Consider the following 19,121-nt stretch of genomic DNA (forward strand, 5'->3'; position numbering starts at 1 on the left):
GTATGTTCGCAGGAAGCTTTGCAAGGCCTGTTGGAGCGCGATTCGTTCTTCGCGCCGGAAGCCGACATCTTCAAAGCGGTCGGCAACTGGTTCAACGCCAACCAGCAGTGGGTCAAGTCAGAGAGTGGCATGCCACAAGTTGTGAGTATGTTCACAGCTCTTAAGCTGCGCTTGCCGGTGCAAGCTCCAGCCAGGAGGATCAACAGCTTAACATGCTAGTGTGAATACTATGTTTGTATGGACTCTAGGTTGATGTGTGACTTGACTTGGGAAAGGTAAATCTTCACTTTACTTTTCCTTGAGATTGCAGTCAAGGGCTAACTTGTTCCTGAAAAAATATAGGTTCTCTTGGTTGTTGTCTATCTGTCAGGCAAGAAAAACCTAGTATAGGGTACTTCCCATTGACCTAGAATCATGAAATTTGGCAGGTAAGGTATCGTAGCACAAGTAAAGGATAAAAATCAGAAAACTGAATTTGTGGTTATATAACGAAAAAAGATTGATTGTGTTCACAAACTACTTAGTTTATTAAATCACATAGATGGTGCTGTCCGTCACTAACTTGCGGTATTGCACATAAAAATGTTAAAATATCTTTAACGGTGGTACGGAATCCTTCGCGCGCGAATGTGACGCGCACTTGACCGGTTTTTTTTCTTGCAGGAGAAGATTTTGAAATGCGTCCGTCTGACGCTAATGAGTCTGGAAGAACTATTGACAGTGGTGCGTCCCTTCGCTCTCGTCACTCCGGACATGTTATTAGACGCCATACAGGAAAAGACGCAGACCAAAAGCACTGATCTACGCCATAGGGGGCTGTTGGGTGAGCATTTCAAGTTTTAATCATGATGATTTAGCGCTCTGTCATAACCGGCGTAGTGTCCTCTCTAAAATTTGTGACGTGATGTTGATCTAATAGCACACATACTCACACACCCATATTCACATTCATTCATTTACTCACACACAGTCTCTTTCATACACACATAAATACATATTTTCGGTAAAAAAATTGACCCCGATTCTGATGACCTCCGCCGAAATCAATTCCTGGCTGCAACCTTATCCGGGAGCCTGGTTGATTGTAATACAAGTATCTTAATGCAGCAATTCAAGCAACACGAAATCTTTTCGCTCTTCTCAGACTTAGGCGCGTTTGTAACCCTCGTAGCTTTCGTTTTAAGTTTACGTAATTAACTATCACCACTATCATCTTACAAATCTAACAATTCTGATCATCAAAAGGTGTACAATAGTACCTACTTTGAATAAATGATTTTGAGTTTGTCAATGGTGTTTTGTAATAAAAGAAACTTGTTTTAGTTCCGGAAGAGAACGTCGCGACCATGAAGCGCGGCGCCCGCGTCATCGCCGGCGACATGCGCTCCGCCTTACTCGACGGCGACACGGACATGTACGACATGGAGCGAGGATATACGCGGCACACCATATCCGATGCGCCGGACAACCCGGGCATCATCGTGCGGCTCGCCACTACCACCATCATCAATCATATCAGGCTTCTGTTGTGGGACCGGGATAACAGGTGAGCCTGTCGAAAGAAGTGAAACGTCTTGGGGAGGGTATTTTTTGATTTCATTTTCCCCTCCCACTTACCTCCAAAATGAGGAGCATAGGCTGGATTTGGTTAATGATTGAATTTGATGTTGTTCTCTGGTTATAAAGATCTGGTACTGATTTGCAGTTTTTTCATATTTAATCTCCGAGAGGATTATCTATTAATAGTAACCGCCCGCGGCTTCGCTTGGAAAAATATATAAATCGTTCTTATTACCTATCTTGTGGGAGTTAAAAAAGTTTTTGTCTACATCGTAAAGGGAAACTATGTGCAAAAGTTCAGCTTTTTAGGTCCAAGGGCTTAGGCTGGGCGTTTATGTGTCAGTCGAGCCTTTTCTTATAAACCAACTTCCAAGAAAGGAGGAGGTTCTCAGTTCCGTGCATTTTTTATATATTTAGATAATTGAAACTGTTGCTCCATACAGATCGTACGCATACTTCATCGAAGTGTCAGTGGACCAGAAGGACTGGGTGCGCGTGATCGACCACAGCGACTACTTCTGCCGCTCGTGGCAGAACCTCTACTTCGAGCCTCGCGTCGTGCAGTTCATCAAGATCGTGGGCACCAGCAACACTGTCAACAAGGTTAGGGTCCAGTGCCATGAACCAAAAACGTAGCACAAAACAACAGGAGCAAAAACTTGACAAAATATTTATAATAAAAATTAGGACTAGGCTCGGGCAACCTGCTTTATTCCTTGTTAAGGGTTCAAGACAGTGTCCTAATGTGTCTGATGCCCATGAAAAAAAAATTGGGATGAAGCGAAGCTTCTATGAATTTTTTGGTGAAAGTAATTTTTTCCGGTCCAATCCAGTTAGTCAAATATCAATCAATATCAAGAAGTAAATGTCCGTTGTGTAAAAAAGTACAATGAGAAGTTTCTATCTCGTGTGTGTCTCGTTTTTTGTCGTTAAAAAAAGCTTCGCTGAAACAATGTGAAAGGAACAAGTTGAAGAAGAATAATGGAATCAATCAGCAAAGAACCCATTTAGGGGATGTTGGCCTCTCCTAAGGTGGGAGATATAAAGAAATATTACATCTCCCTTATAATCTCGTTTATTATCAACGCGTGTTACCAATAAGGGAACGTAGTACAGACTGCGTTAAAATATATAGAATAAAATTATAATTCCTCGGCAGCCGCGGTGGTCCGCTGACTCAGGCGCGGGCATCATGTTACTTGTGTCCCTACACCCATAACTGATGAATTTGCGCAGGTTTTCCACGCAGTATCGTTGGAGGCGCTGCACACGTCACGCGTGCCGCCGTTGCGCGACGGACTGGTTTGCCCTACTCACAATGTCGCCACGTTGGACCTCTCCGCTGTCGTCATTGAAGGCATTAGGTGAGACTGAGAACCCGACCTCCCCCCCGTCTGGATATTGCAATACAATTTAAATTGCTGTGGTTGGTCTAATTTATACTATTTTTACATTTGCAATGCATTTGCAACAATGCATTTTAGCAAATAGCGGGAGAGTTTCGGCCAATCAGAGGTGATTGCGATTGTCACACTGTAGCTGTCAAATTACCGCGGTAGAGCAGCAGATTGATCGTGTGAGATGCAGATGGATAGATAATAATCAATAGTTATAAGTAATCTAATTTCAATAATCAATAAGTAATCTAATTTTTACACGTTCAAACTCGATTACGGTAAAATGATAGTTATAACGTCACAATCGCAATCACCTCTGCTTGGTTGACGCTCACTCATTATTAGCTACAATACATTCTTGCAACAAGAATTACATTTAGCCAGTCGACAATTGAGATTGTAATAATGATTGGTGCAGGTCCACAATCGACCAGCAGTTGCAATCATTGATGTTGATTGTCAATGATGATCCGGATTGATAGCTTAGTTAGTTCTGTTTGCTCGCAGCCGCTCCCGCAACGCCCTTCTCAACGGCGATACAGAGCACTACGACTGGGAACAAGGCTACACGTGCCACCAGCTGGGTTCCGGCGCCATAGTGGTGCAGTTAGCGCAGCCCTACCTGCTGTCCTCCATCCGCATGCTGCTGTGGGACTGCGACTACCGCCACTACTCCTACTACGTGGAGGTCTCGCTCAACTACTGGCACTGGGACATGGTGGCTGACAGAACACGTGACCCTTGTCGGTGAGTTAAGAACACTTCAGGATCTGTTGCAGTACTTCGGGATCTATTTGAGGACTTGAGGATCTATTTTGGGGCTTGATAATCTATTTCAGGATTTCCAGATAGGTATTAGGTTTGATTCAAGGATTTATTCGGTATTGTCAATCTTCTTTTAAATTAACATCAGAACATAGTTTCCATTATATCTGTTTCGAACCGGGAACCATTCCTGGACTTCAAAACCTAATAAAAAATTCTGGGATTTATTTTGGAATTGATATTCTTCATCTGGGACTTTGGGGCTTTTTTCATTTGATTGAAAGTACGTTGTTTCTTGCAGGTCATGGCAAGTGATCTACTTTACTCCGCGGCCAGTCTCCATTATTCGTATCGTCGGCACCAATAACACTGTTAACGAAGTATGTAATCTCCACTATAGAACCATACTAGATTTGGTCGACGACCATAGAATGTGACGTCATCGTACATTCAATATGGTAGATGTTTTAAGGAATTTAATTTCGACTTCTCTGTTCTAGTTAAAGACCTGGAAAGTGACATAGACAACTTTTTATCACGGAAAAGCAAAAAAATCCTACAGGATTTATAACGGATCCACGCGGACGAAGTCGCAGGATTCATCTAGTTTTGTAATAATTATGTTTCCCAGGTTTTCCACCTAGTGCATTTGGAGTGCCCCGCTCAAGTGGAGGAGGCGCGCGAGGACCCCGCCGCCAAGAAGCAGCGCCCGTCGCGCGACCGCGACGCGCGCGACAGTCGCGACGCACGCGAGTCGCGCGACAGCAGGCGCAGCCCGCCTGAAGGTGAGTTCTGTAACGAATTACACTGAAGAACACCGGCGTGTTCAAATGTTAGTGTCTTAGGTTGAAATCTATAGAGCACACTTTGACGTGTTTGGGCGTGTAACACCGCCAAAGACCACCCTGCCTATGGATCCTTACTTCATCATCAATCCATCACCGGCTCACTACTGAGCACGGGTCTTCAGAATATGAAGAATTTGACTATAGTCTACCCTGGTTAAATGTGGATTGACAGACTTCACACATCTTTGACGCCAGAGAACTCTCAGGCATGCATGTTTCCTCACGACGTTTTCCTTCGCCGTTCATAAGTTCAAATAATGTAATTAAGTTATGATGTGAAATGAATGAGAAAATTAAAGATTAATAATAAATTGTCCTTGTATCAAAAACGAAATTTGCTTTATGTTGCAGGTCTTAGCCTGTTCAAATTTGAACTAAGTATGACCTTATTTAATGTTTACATTGTTGCTTCATTAGTGTTAGTATTTAAAATATAATGCACGCATTTAATATCGCCGTAATATTTTAATGTTTTATCTTCGACCTAGTAAGTTTCCATATTTATTGTTTTAGGTAGAAGGAACCTGCATCTTTTCGGTTTATGTCTAAACATACTCTTAACTTTAGTTCATGATTTATTTTTGTATGTTTTGATTCTACGAAAATAAATTTTATTAATCGAAAATATTGTTCTAATAATGCCTCAAATAATACAAAAAATTACGACTCTGCAGTCGGCAGCCCTGTGCCTTGACACAAAATATCACGTTCCAGGTAACGGCACCCCGGAGCCCCGGCCCCGGACCCCCAGCCCCGCTGGAGATGGGGATTCTTCCAGCGGCGAGGGCGGAGCACCCTCCCCGCCGCCCGCCCCCGCGCGCCGCTCCCTGCCGCCCGCGGAGACCGCCACCGAGGCTGAAGAAGGATACGACGACTGAACCCGGGAGAAACGACTAGTGCCACTCGCTTTCCACCTTCCAACATGCACTTTCATAGCGGCCTCCGCAAACCATACAGACTGAGAGCCACTACGCACGGTCGATTAGTCGCCCGGAAACTCGGTCGACAGCGACTGTTAGAATCTTTAAATTGTATGGAAGTCACCGTATGTATACGCATGCAGTCGCCGCAACATCGGGTGCATACGCACGGCGACGTACATATAAATTACAGGTTCTAACGGTTTCCGTTGACCGAATTGCCGGGCGACTAGTCAACCGTGCGTAATGGCTCTTAATGGCATCCTTAGATGCTGTACGTTATATGCTGTATTTACAAACATGCCTGTATTAAACCTGTTTTTATAATACTACAAAATTGTATGGGCTTTGCTTATCTAGAGTTTATATCATTGCCTGGACATGGGTACTTTGGATTGAGGATTGATACCAAGATTTGTTAATTATTTTGCTATGTTTGATGTGCCGTGGAAAAATTTCTAAAAACTGTTGAAAATAAAGGTAGGTAGGATAGCTTCAAACTTAAGCATTATAATAATATATTATTTCCATATCAAGAGAAAAATATATATTTGTATGTTATTAAAGTGAAACACTAGAACTTAAATTGAGATTATTGTCGATAACATAAAAAGATAAAAATCACTTACTTTAATTAGTATTGAAGATGTGCTACGTAAGTCCTTTGTTTTTGCCAATGCTAATTGGCTTCTTTTATAAAAAACTAAACGAAAAACTTAAAAATATATCCTTTTTATTTATTTTCGTACTGTAATGACATGTAGCTGAAGTAATTTTCTGTTGTTCATTCATTATTTAGTTTGTAAGTAGTTTAGTGATTTCTAGTCTATTATTATCTGTCAGCAAAGAGTGGCTATAAAGCCAATGCTATAAAATTGCTGGGCGCCAATTTGCCGTGTCACGAGAGTTGACAAAATAGATGGTTACAAGGATGTGCGGAGCGGAGCAACCGCCCGCGCACTGCACCTCTGATGATATTTGTAGGTGTCTTTACTTAAAGGGTGCCAACGGGAGCCTATTACTAAGCCTCTGCTGTCTGTCCGTCTGTCAGCGGGTTGTATCTCATGAACCGGGAGGTTAGAGGCTTGCAATTTTCTCAGTATGTATTTCTATTGCTAATAACTAATAAAAAAACAAAATGGCGAATTTCGAATTGGCCGCGATGTTTAACCTGTATGGTAGAACAGTACGGAATCCTTTATATGGAAGTCTGACTCACACTTGACCGGTTTCAAGACCGACCAGTGCCCAGTAACTTCAAACTGTATCCATCTTTATATATATCTTTATCAGTATATGAAATAATTTTGCATGTGGGCTGTCCATATGTGAGTGAGTCTTAATATTGAACTAATCTAAAATGTTACCTTTGCATGGTATTTACGTGTTTTAATTTATTCCATTCTAATTATACCATCTAAGTTTTAGTGTAATATCAATCTATGTATTCTCAAATATCTTTGCTATGGAACTTTTCTGTTTAGGTTAAGTGATTGTTTGTATATTAGTATCTTATTCTCCTCTGCTGAATCTTAATGTTAAACAGACGGGACAAAAATTGGAAAAGGGATAATATGAACAAAATTTAATATCATATCCTCTGTATTAAATTAACTAAATCAAGATTTCTTACCAAGTATTATAGTGAAGTGTATAAATAATCCATTTTATGTATCTGAGTGTATGTCCATTAGGGATTTGTAAGGTGGATAAGAAATCATCTAAGAACTTTGTACTTTGCACCCACCTTGAGAAGTCACCATTACCAGTTACTGTTATAGCATTATAATTAAGTAAATTGTGTTGTTTCTGTACTTAGTTTGTAAGAGAATGGGTAAGATTATGTACTGTGATAAAAGAATTTGTAAAGTTGATGTTAATCAGTGAACGATAAAGCATAGAAATATTCCTACACTCCATTATTGCCTAACAAAATCTCTACTGTGGTAGACAGTGCATACTGCATTATACATACTCTACTGCATCTCTATCAGTGTTTGGCGAATCATGGCTGCAGCCAGAATACATGACATAAATATAGTAAAGATCAATCATGAGCTTGTTGCAGTTTAGACAGATGAGTTTGTGGCCCCTGTCTTTGTAAACGATTGTTAGAAACACAATGTCTATGCTTTGTCCTTCACTGATGGTATTTAAAGTATATTATGATTAGAGTTATCTTTGATTATTATATAGATGCTAATACTATCACTAAGGCAAATTTCATTGAGCTTTTATTTTAATAAAAATAGATTGTAATTTTAAATTGGCCTTTTTTACTTTAAACCATATTCCTCAAATTTCAGGTTTACTTTTGGACATAAAAGCATATACAGAAATGCTGCAATTGCAGCGAATAAAAGGAAAGAAATTCTATTTTACATGTTTTCATCACGAAAAAAGTTTTACCAAAGACCAAAATTGGTTCAGTATTTTTTTTTAAATTTATAGACTACCTAATGCTTGGTTGTAATCAAACCTGCTGCTGGCAAGTTTGCCTAGGATGCCATTGAGTTTTATTTAAATTGACAAAAAAATAAATTTATTCAAATTGCTATTTCAATTATTGATTTTATGAAGAACTAGCTGACGCCCGCGACTTCGTCCGCGTGGATTTACGTTTTTCGAAATCCCGTGGGAACTCTGGTTTTCCGGGATAAAAAGTAGCCTATGTGCTAATCCAGGATATTATCTATCTCCATTTTGAATTTCAGCCAAATCCGTCCAGTAGTTTTTGCGTAAAGGAGTAACAAACATACACACACACACACACACACATACAAACTTTCGCCTTTATAATATTAGTGTGATAAAGAAAATTAAACTAAATTTAATAATTATGAATCCATTTTATTTACAACTAAATGATAAGTTTGCTATTATTAAGTAACTTGAGATCCTCTTTCCCTAATGATTGCTCTGTTCTTTCTCAACAGTGTACTTGCATCTATAATATCAGGGTTATTTTCCTCTGCATACTCATCTAGCCGTTTTCTCAACACGTGCTTCAATTCATCAATGGATTCTCCTTTCGAAGCAGATATACCAATAATATCTTCAAATTTTATAACTTTATTGGGTCGGATTTCTTCTGGGATGTCTTTAATAACTTGATCCATATTCTTAAGGGCTTCTTTAACTTCTAAAAATTTATCATTTGTGTCTGGCAAATCCAACTTATTAACAGCTAATATTGCAGGCTTATCTAACAACTCTTCATCATATAACTCTAGCTCTTTGTTGAGAAGCAATATTGTTTCTAAACATGATCTAAATGGATACTTATGGCTTAATTTGAAACCTTGAATGTCAGCTATGAATAGAAGTAATTTAGTCCTCTCAACATGTTTCAAAAACTTATGCCCCAGACCAACATTAATGTGTGCACCCTCTATAAGACCAGGAAGATCCGCTATAGATATCTGTCTCAGATCTTCATATTGTATAATGCCTTTATTAGGTTTTATTGTAGTGAATGGATAATTTGCTATTCTAGGCTTGGCTCTGGATATCGCACGTAGCAAAGAACTTTTTCCTGCATTTGGGAAGCCTACGAGGCCAATATCGGCGATTAGTTTTAAGTCTAAACGTATGTGATGCATTTGACCAAAGTGTCCAAGGAAGTTGTTGTCTTTGATGCCTCCCGGGCCACCGCGCGCTACTATAAGCATCTCATCCTCTTTGTCAATCGACCCTAAGACTTGACCATCTTCTCTGTATACTGTGACTCCGAGCGGAACCTCGAGTTTTACGTCTGCACCGGGAGTACCCACGATCTTTGTTTTGCGACTATCTTCGCCGTGTCCTGCAGTAACAGTTTTGCCTCGAAATTTATTCATAATAGACCTTAAGTTGGCATTTTCTTTGCCCACACAATAAACACATCCTCCTTGTCCGCCGAGGCCACCAAATTTTGGAGTCCCGGTTCCCCCTGTACCTCCTTTAACGTGAATTCTTACGGTATCAATAAACTTACTGCGAAGAAACTTCCGCGGGCGCTTAAATTCTTTAATTGCAAACCAAGTTCTACTAAGAAAAACCATTTTAAAATAATATTAAGCTTTTATACATTCTCATTAATAAAAATCTAAATAAAAATAGATTTTAAGGTTAATTAAAAACTTGACAAAATGACAATGAAATAGTGCTGCGCTCGGCGCTGTACGATTTTCCACTTGTTGATTGATGAATAGATTTCATACACACTATCAACTGCTGCTAGATTCGTTTAGCAGTTATCTATGGTGAAGGTTATTATCATCTGTGATGCAAATGTCAAGTGTTATTTGATTTTGACAAGCTTATCATGTTATCAATTATCAACAAAACAACAAAAGGAATAAAACTAAAAACATTCACTACGTTGGAATTTCATTCCCATTAATTTTTTTTTAAAATACATATTGCTACAGAAAAGTGTATCCTAGTTGAACATTCTGTGGAATACATAACATGAATCCATGTCAGTTAATCCATCATCAGTTACTATTTTCCAAACATAAGTTTTAATCGAATCGGCTTACGATTTTCCCTAATATTTTTAACGATGTATGAATTAAAACATTATATCTTATTAATTACGTTATCACTATTAGTTCCTCTTATTTCATGTAGTGACGGCGATCGATCGCCTTTCTATCAAAAATGTTTACAAAAGTGCAAAAATACCAACTGCACTTCAGGTAAATAAATTACACTTTCTTACATTTTCGGAGTCACTAAATAATCGCTTGTGTTTCAGACAGTAAAATTACTGCTCTGCATTAAATTAACAGACTGTAATTCAAAAGTTCACGACCTAGGTACCTGTTGGATTACTATAGTATCAACCTTTCATTTCAATCAATTATTATTAATTTCAGATGGAGTATTTACTCGAGAAGGAGCAAAGTTGCAAGACACCTGGGCCTGGCTGCTGGGCTGGGGCTGTGAGGACGAGTGCCGCTACCACTGCATGTGGCGCACGGTGCAGGGCTACCAAGAGAGAGGATATCAGATACCTAAATTTCATGGAAAAGTATGAATCCCTCACTCACATTCAGTTCATTTCAATTTGTTCATACTGTCTTTTGGGGTACAACCTACTTGTATGTACCATAACAAACATGGCAGCAATTTTGTAGTTTTGTCTAGATTATGTGTATTGTGCTAATTTAGTGTATGCAGTCTCTACACAATGGATCAACAGCAAATAATTTATTTATTTAGAAATCCTTATTGCTAATACAAAAAGGAAAACAATACAAGATACATAAGACACCATACAAAAGGTTGCAAGGGCGGCCTTATTGCTAAGGCAATCTCTTATATTGAAATAATTTAACTAACCAACACATGGAATAGTGCTAGACTAGACTATCAGTGGAAAGAACTATGACATAAAATTAATAAGACATTATATACATACTACATACAAGTGTTTGAGGCTAATAATATGCAATTTGTCCACCAGTGGCCATTCAGAAGAATCCTGGGAGTGCAGGAGCCTGCATCAGCCTTCGCGTCAGTGCTCAACCTGCTTGTACATATCTACATGTACAGAAAAATCATCAGGGAGTTTCCCATCAAGGATACTCCTATGGTCATGTTCTGGCATGGTTTTGCTTGGGTAAGACGTAAACCTATACCTTACTTTTAAAGTTACTTTGTTATCTTTCTACAATTTAATCAGAGTCAGTTTATGAATCTAAACAGATCTTTTCTGCAATAAGTATAAGGAAAAACAGACTAGAACATTTTTCTAATCCTTGATCTAAGTTTCATTTAAAGTTTTGGTTAAGTATGTAAGTTAGCTTAAGATTAGTTATGTAGGAAATGTTGCATGTTTGGGATAAGTTAGGATTTGTTATTAAGAGAGATAAGCAGGTACATTGTAAAGAATAATATTGTCACTCTAATATTATAAAAGCAAAAGTTTGTGTGTGTGCGGTGTGTGTGTTTTTATTTTTTACTCTGTCACGCAAAAACTTCTAGACGAATTTGGCTGATATTTGGAATGGAGATAGATTATACCTTGGATTAACACATATGCTACTTTTGTCCCGTAAAAATTTATGGTTCTCGCTGGTTTTTTTAAACATAATGTATCCACATTCCACACAGACTAAGTTGCAAGCATGATCTAGTAAAAATAAATCACACTATAATATTATAAAGGCGAAAGTTTGTATGTGTGTGTGTGTGTGTGTTTGTGTATGTTTGTTACTCCTTCACGCAAAAACTATTGGACGGATTTGGCTGAAATTTGGAATGGAGATAGATAATATCCTGGATTAGCACATAGGCTACTTTTTATCCCGGAAAATCAAAGAGTTCCCACGGGATTTCAAAAAACCTAAATCCACGCGGGCGAAGTCGCGGGCATCGGCTAGTAAAACATAAACCTCACAACTGCTTATATCCAGCTCATATAAAAAGCCTTCACCTAGTCCCTTCAGCACTAGAGACTTCAGCACTAAGTATGTTCAACTGTGGGCATCTAGCGTATGACGACGATGTATGTACTCAGAGTCTAAACTTATAGTTCGCCTTTCCGGTCCTTCTTTCAGGTGTGTATAAACGCATGGATATGGTCGACGGTGTTCCACACACGCGACAAGTTCTTCACAGAGTTCATGGACTATGCGTGTGCTCTGTCCATGGTCATGAGTCTGCTCATAGCGGCCATAGCACGGTGAGTATCGATAAGTAAATCTAAATCCATAAACCGGCTAAGAGCGAGTCAGACTCGCGCACCGAGGGTTCCGTACTTGCATATTTCTCCGACATCTTGCATGATAAATCAAAAACTATTATGTATAAAAATAAATAAAAATCTGTTTTAGAATGTACAGGTATGGCCCTTTCATATGATATCCCACTTGGTATATTTATCTTACTTTGAAAATACTATTTGTTCATGAACACATTTTAATTTTTTCTGTGATAACCACAAATTCACGGTTTTCGGATTTTTTCTTTACTTGTCCTATAAGACCTACCTACCTACCTATTGCATGATTCTAGGTCAACGGGAAGTACCCTATAAGTTTTCTTGACAGACACGACAGACAGACAACTAAGTGATCCTATAAGGTTTCCATTTTTCCTTTTTTTCAACAAGCAAAATCTATGTGCTTTGGAAGCCCTTAAAAATGTTGATTGTCATATACTTGTCTTACAAAACTCCTTGTTCCAGAATATTCTCCAGCAGAGCACGTGCGGTGGGAGTGACAGTGATAGCGCTACTGACGCTGTACTATGTGGAACACGTGCGGTACCTCTACACGGGCCGGATTGACTACGACTACAATATGCAAGTTAACGTATTCTTTGGTAAGAACGAACAAGTGCGAAACGATTAGCTAATTTGGAACCGTTAGAATATGGATGCCCTTCCGGCAGCAGTTTTCCCTCCAGTTTTAATATCCTTTAAAGTTCCTTACAAGTTTACCTACCTTCAAGCCAAGAGTGAATAGGCATCTGCTAGGCAAGTGTGCAAGTAGCAATCTGTAGACTGCTTCATCACTTGACAGCAAGTCTGATTGCAGCCAAGCGCTAGTCTATAAACTTTATTATTTTTTATTGAAGTTAAATCTGTTTAGACGCGTTGGCCGATTTTGGTATGTTCAAAAGTGTATAATGGTATAGTTCGCGACAGGTCGACATGGCAATCGGGATATGACGTGAGTCGTGGAGGGGGACGCGCCGCACAAGGTCCGCGCTATCACAGGATAGCGCGGGGGCTGTGTGGGTGTGCGGGGCGTCCCCACCCCGATTGCCATGACTTTGACTTAAAAATATGTTTGGCGGGAAATTAATCTTCACCTTTTAAAATACTATTGTATAAGTTTTGCATGTCTGGAGTTTTATAATATTATCTTTGAATTGTCTGTACAGGCGTGACGGGCTCAATTCTGTGGCTGCTATGGTCGTGGTATCAGTACGTGGCGGGCGGCCGTTATGTTTGGCGGCTGGTCACGTTCACGTTCTTATCGGGAGTGTTTCTGACGATGGAACTATGGGATTTCCCCCCGCGCCGCGGGTGGGACGCGCACGCGCTGTGGCATCTAACCACTGCGCTACTGCCGGGGTTGTTCTATAGGTTAGATTCTTTTACTATCATAATTTACTACACTCTAGCCACGGTCAGAAGTATATATAGGCCTCTCTCTGTTATGTTATCTAAAACAAATGACAAAGACAAAAAAGTCAGTGGGTGTTAACCATTTTGAGTGACCAACCAATCACAAACGAGCTTACATTTTCTGTACTATTCTATCCACGGAAACAAGTAAGTATAAGACTGAATAGCACCATGTACCAACGTTTAAGTACTTACTATTTATTAGTCAAGCAAAATCTTTTTCCAATGCTTTGTAAACGAACGTATAACTGCGGTTTCTTAGAGAAATCTGGTCAAACCTACCTTTCAAAACATATTAATATACATCATAGGTCTGACCAATCACGATCATAGTGCGTCCTTTTCATTTCTATACAATTGTGCAAGAGAGAGTGCCCTATGTTAGCTCGACTCCCTGAACGAGAAATAGAAGTAGTTGGTTTTATGGTACATGACCTTGTCCACAGATTCGTGATCGACGATCTGAGGTACCTGCGGCTATCGAGCGTCAAGAGTGACTTGAAGTTACCATAGGTATTTGTACGTGTGCTAGCTTTATTTACTTCCAATTATTTTTAAGTTAAAAATAAACCACTAGTCGAACTTTTACGAGAATTTTATTTAACTGATACTGCACATTACATAGGGAAATTGACAAAAAAGTAAACATTTAAGTATTTTAAGGTACCTATAATGCGTTGCTGAATAGGTTTCCTGCGGTAGTGGAACGGTGAGGGAGGGGTGTGACGTGACGCGAGAGCTCAGTGATTCCTCAACTTATGACAATTGGCACTGCTCCGGTGTCGCTCAATTACCTCAGGAGGCTACTCAGTTATATGCTAAACCTTTAACACACAGTGACCGGGGTGGGTGAAATTCCTGGCCTAAATTATAGGTACAATGTATTTTTACTGAGCTGACTCAAATGATAAACAAGTCTCTTCTCGCATAAACGCGTAAGTGACGCTCTGTCGACGCTTAGGACATTCTTTCCGCGAACTAACAATGAAACTGCGATACAAACGATAGACAACCTATCTATTATTAACTATACGTATATTATTACATAAAGCGCAGGGAAACTTGCGGCGCGGCGTTTACGCGTTTTTCCGAGAAGTTTTGTGCCATTCATTTACCTACGTTTTATTTTGAGTTAGCTTAGGAAAAACAGATTATATCTATCTGCGGCGGTACTGTGTGTAGCTTATGCCAATATTTTTAAACGAACACATCAGTTCTCCAATACAAACTTCTTCCACTGTTCTCCACAATTAACTACCTTATGTTTCTTAAACCATCCACGATTCTCTTTCATTCGAGTAGTGCCACCGTTTAGTTTTTCGAGCGAATCACGCTTTAATTCATTCGTCTTCGCTTTAGAATTTACATATTTGAGCGGGCTTCGCTTGTTGTCAACCAAGACGCTTCTAGCGTCGTAGTTAGTCCAATACACAGGCTGTGAATTTTCTAGAGGTGATGGTTTGGAGATACGTCGTTCGGAGGAATATTTCCTCTCTTGCTTGTTGAACATGAGTCGTTCGTTCCACTGCCGCCTGTACTCTTGCTCCAAATATGGTGACCTTCTACCCTTTCCGTGTATCGGTCTCAACGCATTTTGTTCCTCGAATCGTCCTTTTGTGTAAGTTTGGTGTTGATAGCTCCGTCTGTGGTTCTTCGGCTGCAGTACAGCTGTCCTGCCACTGTAGATAGTTTCGTAGTCGTCAGAGTCACTTGCACCGGAAGCTTCACTTTCGCTTTGTATTTTCTGGTCTGTTTTTCTTTTTTTAAACATTTTTACTGAATTGAACATTGTTTTCAGGAGGCCTTTCATTTCTTGTTTATCCTGAAATCATACAAAATAAATTATCAAAGATTATTCACGTCACCTATGCGAGTGTTTTTTTTTTATGATTTACCCTTCAATCAAGCCGTCACGGAGGAACGGATCGACGTAATTTTTTGCATGGACAAAGTTAAAGACGTGGAGAGTGGCATAGGCTAGTTTTTATTCCGAAAAATTAAAGAATTCCCACACGATTTAGAAATCTAAATCTACGCAGATGATGTAGGAATCAGCTTGTAATTGATAATACAATAATGTTGAATGCGTGTAAAAATAACGACATATTATTATGTTAAATATTTACCGGTGTTTCGGATTCCTTAACGATATCTTCGTCTTCAGTATCGCCACTGGACGTATCGGTTTCTTCGTCATCCTCAAGGATAGGCTCAGCGCTACGTTCGCATCTATGTAATATTTTTTCATGGTTTCTTTCGTTTGCTATAGACTTATCGTAATGGTGCTCCTCGATCGATCGTGCCATGTCTCTCGACTGGGTACTGGTGTTGTATACTAGTCTACTATTATTTGGCACCTTTGAAAGAAGCAATGCTTCAATTTCAATGTCACGTTTATCTACGACTGTACCGATACTTCTCACATTTTTCTCGCTCACGGAATTTTCTTTTGTCGGAAAGTCCATAGTAGCAGCCATAGACTTATGAATTTCTTTGATGAGTTTTTCTATTTCTTTGTTTCCATCATTCTTCTGTATTTCTCCGGCTCGGTATTTGTCTGTGTTGGTGGCGGCCGCTGAGGCTTGCTTATACTTTGAAGATTTATGCGAACAATGTTTGTGATAGCAGGCGCATAAGCGTCGTCTTGAAGGTTGGACGAATACTGGAAAGTTTTGTAAATACTTTATAGAAGGTTGGTAAGGCACGCCCGCTAAGCAATATTGGCCAGCCGAAAGTTGTCGTGAACAGGAAGGCAAGTAAGGGTTTGCGTTGTAAGAATTATTGTAAGTGAAGCTATGGAGTAGAGTCGATTGGCCCTGCATGTTATTTTGAGAAGGTCCTTTTTGCACAACCGCATCTCTTTTCGACGTTTTCTCCATAGAGCCATTTACTTTTGATTTTGTTTTAACCTCTGCTAGAACGGATTGCAAGATACTTTTTATCTGATTTAAAGTTGATTCCGTTTTGTTATCATCTGGAACTAACTCCAGCTGCGTGCTCTGGTTGCTGAAGAGAAGATTCGTGTTTGAATCGTCTGTGTCGATTGATTCGTTTTTGAGCATAATTGTCTTAACGGGTTCAGATTTTTGTACCTTAGCTGAAGAGAAATCGTCATTTTTGTCAGCGTCACTATAATGAATATAACATGTCTTTGGAGGTACCTTACTTATTTCGTGAATGTGTTTATTGATTCGCTTTTGCTGCACGTTATATTGCTCTGATTTCCCCTTATGGTATATTGTTTGGGCAGTTAAATTATCACGTCGTTTCAGAGAAGTTTGGTACTTAGCTGTCTTGGGATCGTCTCGATATTTGCTGCGAAATTGTTCAGGCCAACATTTTATTTCTATGTCCTTTTTAGGCGAATTACTTTCCTTTAGTAGCTTATTTGTGTTTTCTTTTACAGGTACAACGTCATAGAGATTTGAATCGTAATATGTTCTGTTTGTGTAGTTTGGTTCGCACTGTGTCAATTTATTTACGAAATCGAAACCTTTCGGCATATAGTTATCGATATTTTGAAATCGTCCGTGGCAGCACGAACACACATCGGATTCATACAGACCCGAACGTGCAAACCTTTCACTAGTATCTCTGCAAATCGGTCGTGAAAAGTAACTGGTGTCTGAAAATTCCTGGACGACAAATTGAGGATCGTATTGTTTTCGAATTACGTTATCTAAATATGCGTCGCTTAGTGACACGGTTTTGTTATTCAAAGTTTCATAAAGATTCAACGAAGCATTCGTATTGAAAGGATTGTTTTCGATATGTTGGGCGAAATATATTAGGTGTGTTTTCGTTTTACTCTTTCCCCTGTCAGCTTTTTTCTTCCTTTTCGACTTTTTAAATAGCTTATTATAATAACGTTCAGCTGCAGCTAGTTTCCGTTCGGCCTCGGCGATATTTTTGACTGGGTTATCCGGATCAGTGTTTTCATAGGAACTAGTGCTACAATATGCTTGTTCTTCTCTATCCGTGGTCGCTACGGGGGGTAAAACAAAGGAGACATTAGATTTTCTGTGCCGGGATGCGCCGCTGCCGCTATAAGGCTTGTAACGTAATCTGTCGCTTCTTAGCGACTTATCGTTCGAGTAAGCTATAGTCTTAGACTGATTGGCGTAAGACCCTCTATATAGAATGCTGTTCACTACCGCGCCTGTATTGGGTTTACTAGATTTATTACTAACTGCATCATTCTTTTCATTGTCTGCCTCGCTCTTGTCACCAACTACATTATCTTTTGCACAGTTCTTATTACAGACTATACCGTTCTTATAACCAACTGCACCATTTTTCTTACGGATCACAACGTTAATTTCACCAACTCTGCAACTGCAGTGCACCTTTTCAATTGCCCCGTCCTTATCACTAACTTCATTGTCCTTGACAACATTCTTATCACTGACCTTACCGTTCTTATCATTGACAGCACCATATTTCTTATCGACTATACTGTTCATTTCACCGATTCTGCAACTGCAGTGCACTCTTTCAATTACCCCGCCCCTATCGCCAATTACATTGTCCTTTGCACCGTTCTTATCACTGACTGTACCGTTTTTATCAGCGACTGCACCATTTTTTATATCAACTGCACCGTTCGTTTCACCAAATCTGCAACTGCAATGCACTCTTTCAACTGCACCGCCCTTATCACTGACTTCACCTCCTTTGTCGATTTCTCTACGTCCTTTCAGAGGTCCTAGCGGCGGTGTTACTTGTACGGATGTCTTTGATTTTGATATCCTGTCATGGCATCTACCCGTTTCTTGCAGTTGCCTTTCTAAGAATTGTATTTTCGCCTGCAAATCGGTCACGTCAACGGGGATGCATGAAATGATTTTAACTTCAGTCTGTGATGGGGTGTTGCCTGCAATAGACTCGCAAATTAATCACATGTATACTTAAACAAAGTCTTGTAAATGATTGCACAAATGAAAGAAGGCGCTCACCTAAATTAAAAGCAATCCTGCGTAAAAAATGTTCGATACCTTTGAAGCGTTGTTTACAAGCTTTGCTTATATTAATATCACTGAAAAATATTTGGTTGTAAGAATTTACTCAAGACTACTTATTACTTCATTCCGTGTGATTTCCTGGGAAATAATGCGAATAATATCTAGAGTAAAGCATTGTTTTCGACTCTTAAGTTATTGTTTCCCAGTTATTTCCATTGTTATCCTTATCAGTTAGAGTAAATATCATTAAAATTGATATAATAACATTAAAATTGAACTACAATAAAAACTCACGTCATTGTAATTGTAGTATAACGAACTTTAGGTACTAACTCCAAAACACTGATAATTTCATTTTGTTGTCTAAACACAATTTTATTGATTCCTAAAAATATTTTTACTGCTTTTTTACAAAGATTTTTTATAATTTATAGAATGCTGATTTTGTACGTATCGTGAATTGTCAATTTATTTTTAATTGTTTGTGGACAAAATGTCGCCAGCTTGTTGTCTAACTCCAAAATATAGGATATAAAAATTAATTA

General features: G+C 39.2%; 4 protein-coding genes across 8 annotated transcripts in view; 2 read left to right on the forward strand and 2 right to left on the reverse strand.

Annotated features, from left to right (window-relative positions):
- The window catches only part of LOC123881053 (BTB/POZ domain-containing protein 9), a 12,862-nt gene extending 5,111 nt beyond the window's left edge, over positions 1 to 7,751 (forward strand). For 3 of the 5 annotated variants that reach the window (XM_045929605.1, XM_045929604.1, XM_045929601.1), the window contains exons 7-16: positions 13 to 141; positions 664 to 823; positions 1,324 to 1,546; positions 2,004 to 2,163; positions 2,797 to 2,924; positions 3,465 to 3,704; positions 4,024 to 4,102; positions 4,354 to 4,507; positions 4,922 to 4,948; positions 5,285 to 7,751. In XM_045929605.1, the coding sequence (XP_045785561.1) occupies positions 13 to 141; positions 664 to 823; positions 1,324 to 1,546; positions 2,004 to 2,163; positions 2,797 to 2,924; positions 3,465 to 3,704; positions 4,024 to 4,102; positions 4,354 to 4,507; positions 4,922 to 4,948; positions 5,285 to 5,448 (1,464 nt within the window). In that variant the 3' untranslated portion in view covers positions 5,449 to 7,751. The remainder of the gene's footprint in view (positions 1 to 12; positions 142 to 663; positions 824 to 1,323; positions 1,547 to 2,003; positions 2,164 to 2,796; positions 2,925 to 3,464; positions 3,705 to 4,023; positions 4,103 to 4,353; positions 4,508 to 4,921; positions 4,949 to 5,284) is intronic. The other 2 variants (XR_006799400.1, XM_045929606.1) reach the window with 2 other exon arrangements.
- Positions 7,752 to 8,326: 575 nt separating this feature from the next.
- On the reverse strand, positions 8,327 to 9,590 carry LOC123881063 (GTP-binding protein 10 homolog). Its single transcript, XM_045929623.1, has one exon. The coding sequence runs from the start codon at positions 9,531 to 9,533 to the stop codon at positions 8,373 to 8,375; it is 1,161 nt and encodes a 386-aa protein (XP_045785579.1). The 5' UTR covers positions 9,534 to 9,590; the 3' UTR covers positions 8,327 to 8,372.
- Positions 9,591 to 9,820: 230 nt separating this feature from the next.
- On the forward strand, positions 9,821 to 14,201 carry LOC123881067 (post-GPI attachment to proteins factor 3). Its single transcript, XM_045929632.1, has 7 exons — positions 9,821 to 10,172; positions 10,353 to 10,507; positions 10,943 to 11,098; positions 12,039 to 12,163; positions 12,668 to 12,804; positions 13,369 to 13,573; positions 14,062 to 14,201. The coding sequence occupies exons 1-7, from the start codon at positions 10,037 to 10,039 to the stop codon at positions 14,126 to 14,128; spliced, it is 981 nt and encodes a 326-aa protein (XP_045785588.1). The 5' UTR covers positions 9,821 to 10,036; the 3' UTR covers positions 14,129 to 14,201.
- Positions 14,202 to 14,731: 530 nt separating this feature from the next.
- Positions 14,732 to 19,068, reverse strand: LOC123881044. The gene is made up of 4 exons (XM_045929590.1): positions 18,871 to 19,068; positions 18,571 to 18,650; positions 15,742 to 18,488; positions 14,732 to 15,437 (listed from the first exon to the last, which is right to left on the reverse strand). The coding sequence occupies exons 1-4, from the start codon at positions 18,873 to 18,875 to the stop codon at positions 14,826 to 14,828; spliced, it is 3,444 nt and encodes a 1,147-aa protein (XP_045785546.1). The 5' UTR covers positions 18,876 to 19,068; the 3' UTR covers positions 14,732 to 14,825.
- Positions 19,069 to 19,121: the final 53 nt, after the last annotated feature.

This window comes from Maniola jurtina, chromosome 3 (assembly GCF_905333055.1).
Source record: "Maniola jurtina chromosome 3, ilManJurt1.1, whole genome shotgun sequence".
Classification (NCBI taxonomy): Eukaryota; Metazoa; Arthropoda; class Insecta; order Lepidoptera; family Nymphalidae; genus Maniola; species Maniola jurtina.

Coding starts and splice junctions, on each gene's coding strand:
- LOC123881063 (XM_045929623.1), bottom strand. CDS start 9,533: ATGGTTTTTCTTAGTAGAACTTGGTTTGCAATTAAAGAATTTAAGCGC.
- LOC123881067 (XM_045929632.1), top strand. CDS start 10,037: ATGTATGAATTAAAACATTATATCTTATTAATTACGTTATCACTATTA. Junction 10,173..10,352: donor AAATACCAACTGCACTTCAG/GTAAATAAATTA, acceptor TATTAATTTCAG/ATGGAGTATTTACTCGAGAA. Junction 12,164..12,667: donor CTCATAGCGGCCATAGCACG/GTGAGTATCGAT, acceptor TCCTTGTTCCAG/AATATTCTCCAGCAGAGCAC.
- LOC123881044 (XM_045929590.1), bottom strand. Junction 18,489..18,570: donor CAGGATTGCTTTTAATTTAG/GTGAGCGCCTTC, acceptor AGTCTATTGCAG/GCAACACCCCATCACAGACT. Junction 15,438..15,741: donor TTAAGGAATCCGAAACACCG/GTAAATATTTAA, acceptor GTATGATTTCAG/GATAAACAAGAAATGAAAGG.